This window comes from Tupaia chinensis, unplaced genomic scaffold (genome assembly GCF_000334495.1).
Source record: "Tupaia chinensis unplaced genomic scaffold, TupChi_1.0 Scaffold144767_1, whole genome shotgun sequence".
In the NCBI taxonomy this organism is placed as follows: domain Eukaryota; kingdom Metazoa; phylum Chordata; class Mammalia; order Scandentia; family Tupaiidae; genus Tupaia; species Tupaia belangeri.
Window position 1 is genome coordinate 292,820 of NW_006204627.1, and position 5,939 is coordinate 298,758.

At 44.1% G+C, this 5,939-nt stretch overlaps 1 protein-coding gene across 1 annotated transcript in view; it reads right to left on the reverse strand.

Moving 5' to 3' along the window:
• Positions 1–3,572: 3,572 nt before the first annotated feature.
• PARVA (parvin alpha) overlaps positions 3,573–5,939 on the reverse strand; it is a 170,788-nt gene continuing 168,421 nt past the window's right edge. Inside the window, 1 exon segment of the mRNA XM_006167423.3 lies at positions 3,573–5,606. Within this exon segment, the coding sequence (XP_006167485.2) occupies positions 5,530–5,606 (77 nt within the window). The 3' untranslated portion in view covers positions 3,573–5,529.

Genomic DNA, 5,939 nt, shown 5'->3' on the forward strand with positions numbered 1-5,939 from the left:
TTTGTGTGTGTGTATGAACAGCCTTTATGTGGTTAACATGTATGTTTTTCTTTTTCTTCTTCGTATTTATACATTCCTCTCATCTACAGAGGTCATCACAATCGGTAACTAACAATGACTTGCTATTATTTTTTGTGCACCTTCCCCACTAGGCTGTGAGCTCTCACTCACACTGAACACTCTACTTAACACACACCTGCTAGGCAGGCTTAAGACTGAGAGGCTGAATGAATGGATGAGGTCTAGAGCACTGATTGTAGAACTTTCTCAGGCAGCAAGTAGGTCCTGTGGCCCAAGGTTGGGCCCTATTGCATTCTCTATCTTCAGGTAGTCATTAGTGTATCTGAGTCTGGGTTGGGCTCCGATTAGGAAAACAGAGCTTAATAAAGCTGGTTTAATTTTCTTAGCCCGTGTTTCTCAAACTAATTTTTCTCCCCTAACATCTATTAATACCTTGTAGGATATACTTTAAGAGACGATGCTTCCTACCTGGGAGGCCTGATGTTCTCACGATGGTCAGGCTTGGTGTGGGAAGATACTCCTTCTGCACTGAGCACCCTCCTAGTTGCTTTGCAGTTGTCATCAACCTACTCAGGCCCTTCTAAAAGATTGTAGAAAATGGAATTGAAGTAGAAGTTTACTTTGATGCAAAAAAGCTTGAAATACATACATTGTATTTTTAATGATAAACACTTTTCATGAGTTTTTTGATGCCCCCCCCCCATGTATATATTTATATATGCAACTGCCACCAAAGGCAAGCAGGGCACAGGAGCAAATTGTGCTGCTAACTTGGCCTTGTATTTTTTCATTGAAGAGAGGAAAAACAGGGACAGCCAGGGAGTGTGGTGGTTAAGGAGGCTGGATCTCACATGGCTAACTGTGTGGTTCAAGTCCTGAACGTGGTGGCTTGAAAAACATGCTGAATTTGTGTGTGCATGTCCCAAATCTCCAAAGAAGGGAGAAGAGACAGGTGTGGTTATCCTCCAGGGGATGCTTTCTCTCTCTCTCTCTCTCTCTCTCTCTCTCTCTGCAGTGAGTACTATATGCCCCATAGCAAATTTTTAAAAAGAGAGATAAAGGAAAACCCTCAGGGACCTGGGTTCTGTAGATATACCCTCTGTAGTTAGTTAGGCCTACTAACAAGAGTCCACCTACCTCCCAGTTATGCATCTCAGAGCAGTTCTCTTGTTCTCAGTATCTATAGCAATGCTCTTGAATTTTCCAATAGACCTAAGTGAATTTTATGGGGAAAACTACATGCAACATGGGAATTAGCGAAGATTTCAGGACATAGCCCTCTTGCGTGTATGTAGGATGTACTCTAGAGGTGGGATTATCTAGTAAAAAACAAAAGACAGTGGGTCTAAAATGAGTTTTGATCCACTCCCACTCAGGCCAGCAAAACGGCTTGACCTATTGACTCCATCTAGTCTTGTTTTCCAGTGGAAAATTAAATTAGTACTAATTTTGGGGAGTGGATTATGTATATACTTGCTCTAGCACTGGGGTATGGATGATTCAGTTTGAACCACAATGTATACATGTCTTAGGGTCTAGTTATTGGAAAATTATAGCCCCAGAGTACCACTGATGCACACGAGCTTCAGTGCACGCTGTTGGGCTAACCAAGCAGCCCAGAACAACATAAACTGATCATGATAAAGCTAAGCTACAGTGATTTGTAATTAAAAAGTACTGATAGCAGCAATTGAAAACAAAAACTCAAGACAGCCCTGATGATGTGCTGATAAAGAAACCTTCCCCCAGACTCTGGAAAGGTCAATTCTGCCTGCACATGGAGTGCCAGTCCCTTTTAATAGAGCAAAGGAACATTGCATGGCCGGAGCTGGATTTTGTAGCAGAATATTGTGGGGCACTCAGTAACTTTTATGCTTTCTTAGGCAATTACAAATTAGTAGCCCTAGTAATGTGTAAAAACAAAGGCTTTATCAAACTGCATTCACTTTACCATAATGTTCTGAAAGGGACTAAACAAAAGGAAAAGAGTTCTGGGCCATCAGTGTATAGTGGTTAAGGTGGCTGGATCCCATATGGCCAGTCCCAGACCTGGTGGCTTAAAAAAATGTGTGTGTGCATGCCCCAAATCCCAAGAGAATGAAGAGATTGTGGTGTAGCCATCTCTTCTTGCAAAATACCTCCTGGGGGTGCTTTCTCACTTTCTCTTTCTCTCTCTCTCTGGCAAGCACACACACCCTATAGCAAACAAACATAAATCACTTCCCAGGCATGTGAGGATGCCTCCGGTAGCAGGTTCCCCTCGCCTCGACCCCATCGGTCTATCCCCACTTTTGAAATCACTATCTAGGCAGCTTTCCCTTCTCTGCTGAGGGCTTTCCTTTCCCAGCTCAAACAGAGCTGAAATTTCCATTTGGATTTACACAGTGCTCTCTCATTTTAAGATGTGAAATGTCTAATATCCAGTGTAAAACAATCAAGACATAACAGCAAGTAGAAAAAAAAGCAGTGCTATTTATAGGGACCAGCAGATGGTGTAATGGCTACATCATTGGACTCCCACAGAGTCGATTGTAGTTCGAGTCATGGACCTGGTGGCTTAAAACTCACGCCGGGTGCCGGGTGCATGTGTGTCGTACGTGCCCAAAGTCCTGAGAGGAGAATGGAGAAGAAGGGATTGCAGTGTGGCCATCCCCCCTGGGGGTGATTTCTCACTTTCTCTCTCTCTGGTGAGTGCACATGCCCTATAGCAAAAAATCCCTCGTAGAAAATATTGTTTATATATTTTTGAAAAGCACCAAATTTTCTATGTGCACTTGTGCTTTATAGACCTGGTGTATCTCTGGAAGTGTGCACAAGAAACAGACCAAGATATTTGCCTCTGGGGAGGGGCAGTAGCTGCTAGGGAAAGGGAACAAGGGAGAAGTAGGTTTTCAGATCCTTCTTGTGCTCTTTGAACTTGGCATGATTTATGTATTAACTGTTAAAAATAACAATTAATATAAATTTTAAGAGAAAAAAAACCCCAATGAGCCTACAGAGGCTTGATTTTTTTGTTTCAATTACTTCTTTCTTTTCTTTCTCTTTAAAGAGATGAGGGTTAGGTTTGGTTTATTTATTGTTCTGCCTCTTTATTATCTCTGTTTTGCCTTTTTCTCCCTTCAAAACACAATATGCTGGGACCAGCAGTTAGTGTAATGGCTATGTCACTGGACTCTCATGTAGTTGACTGAGGTTCAAGTCCTGGGCCCAGTTGCTTAAACTCACGCCAGGCATGTGTGCGTGCGTGCCCAAGATCCTGAGAGGAGAATGGAGGAGAAGGGATTGCAGCATGTCCATCCCCCCTGAGGGTTGATATCTTGCTTTTGTCTCTCTGTCTGGCGAGCACACGCACCCTGTAGCAAAAACCTCTACCCCCAAAAGCAACAACAACAACAAAACCCCACAATTTGCTGACAAATCAGAGCTCTCCAAGTGTTCTGGTGTGTTTTCATACACATGGTGTATATGTAAATTAGAAAAAGGAGCAGATCTAGTCAGGGCACTTGTATTTTTGCAGCTTAAACTTAAGAGAAAAAAGACCAAGACAAAACTCATACAGTAAAGCATGTTTAAGTGAATACATTCTTCTCATTTCATCCTGCTTCAGTATTGCTCAAGGAGACAAAGCAATTATCTCGATTTGCTACCAGAGATTTAAAAGACAGCAATAGAAACATTATAGTATTTAGTGTTTCCTAATAAAAATATGACTCACTAAATATGTAAAAAAAAGAATCGTATTCTTTGACAGAAATTGACATGAGCATCCATTGCCTATACATCTTGAATGCTCATTGAGTAATAAGTCTTTCTTAGAGCAAAATATCCAAAGAAATATATATCTAAATTGTATGGATTCTGAGTTAGCGCATGGCAAGGTTGAAAGGAATGTTCTGGACAATATGCTAGGCCTGACTTTGGATGTCAGAGATCATATTAAATGCCTTAAACTAGAGATGGGCTTTAAGCAGTGACAAGGCAGACAGACTTCTAGAAGAGGGGACACCAGCTGGTGTCTATCTAGCATATTTATGTAAATTCTATAATGAAGATATAGTATCAACTGCAAGTTATTATCATTTCCCCCAAGGTCCCGGTCAAGCTACGGGTCCAGTGGTAAGTTTCATAAGTCCTGCCTCTCTGTCCTTGAGGGCAGTGTGCTGTATGTTAAGTCTGCAAATATTTTGCCCATGTTTCTTGTCCCCCTAGTCACTGCCCACTCCCCCTCAGCCCCTCTCCTGTTCCTATCGGACCTAGCAGCCCAGTACCACCACAGCTCTGAGTTTCAAAGTGAGGTTCTCATAGAGGAGACTCAAGTTACCACAAGTCCCGAGTAACCCACGCAGGAAACTGCCAGCTTTGGTCTAAATGACTTACATTTTTCCTCCTCGCCCAAATTAGCTGGTAATTGCATGTGGGCAGACTTAGCCAGAATGGTCTAAATGATCAATTAGAAGGCAAAAGGAGTTCCTTTCTTTAAAGTTCAAGGGTCCCTGCTGAAGAGCCCTGTTTCCTAAGTGAGGCTCACGTGGGCCTGCGCTGGCTCTCTGCGGTGCCTGAGGGTTTTGTACATTTGCCTAACGATAATGAATTGAACGTGCATTCTGCGGGAAAATATAGGGCATTTCCATTACATGCAATCAAGCAGAAAGGCTGTAAAATGGGTCAGTCCATTAATTCTGAAGAGAACCCTTCCCAAATGTCATCCTGAAACCTGGGTACGGAGTTATTATAAATCTGAAGGAATTAAGAGTAATTTTCATTTGTACAAAGGATTTGAGGGACATGGCTCCTGCCACACACACACTATTAATTGGGTGAAATTCGATTTGCCAATTTCAGTGGGAATCATAAGCCTGACCTCGTCTGCCCTTGTGAGATCAGTGGGTTCTTACCTCCCTTTGCTCAGATGTGCACATGCACATATATATGCATGTGTGTGCAAACACAGAACTTTAGAATGCAAAAGATTGTGATATCATTGACTAGTTAGTAAGAGATTGTTCAGAGGAAAAACAAATTCCAACTTCTGGCAAGTCACCACCTCTGAGCCTCAGTTTCCTCATCTGTAAGAGGGGATTATGACACCTCCGTCAGTGGGAGCTGTGAGGATTAATGTGCTCGAGTGTCAGATCCCTCAGCGTGGTACCCGGCCCGTCATGCACACCCACTCAGTGGTGACCGTGATCTCTATGGTCAGCTCCCGGCGACTCTCTTTTGCTGAAGCTGATTCCCAAATCACACTGAGGGAAATCTGGACCTGGCACCAGGATGGGGACAACCTTCCCAGGTCATTGCTGGGTCCAACTGCAGGGCCTGGGAGCCGCAAGCTGGTTCTCTGGGTACTGATCATTCCCTTCCTGGCTTTGATTCCCACTGTCTCTGGGTTGTAGCTGGATTTGTGGGAAAGCACAGAGCAAGAGAGGGGTAAGCAGGGAAAGATGGTTCAGAGGATGGTCCATTCTGCCTACAGCAAGACTTCTGGGCAGTGGGGGCCCAGGTGACCCCTCACTCCATGTTCCGGTACTTGGTGAAGAGGTTGTACAGCACCCTCAGTGTGGATTTCAGGTCACAGTTGACGATGTCTGCAGAGACAACAAAAACACCTGTTACTTCAGTGGGCCTGCATGCTCCAAGTCGGCCTCTACTGTTCCCTCCAGCCACCACCTATCCTGTGTACCCTGCAAGATCCTGGGTGACTCATGGGAACCAGGAGCAGATGGGGGTTGAAGGAGGGGCTGAAGGAGCAGTGAGAACTCAGAGCTGAGGGACAGAGAGAGAAGGCATATTGGGACACTAGGGGTCTCTCTCACTAAAGTGGGGCAAACCCAGAGCATGAAAGCTTCTGCCTAGACTCAGGACAGTGCTGGCCCCGACTCTGTCCCCGAGTCTCACCTGTTCCTGGGACCCTTTTCTCT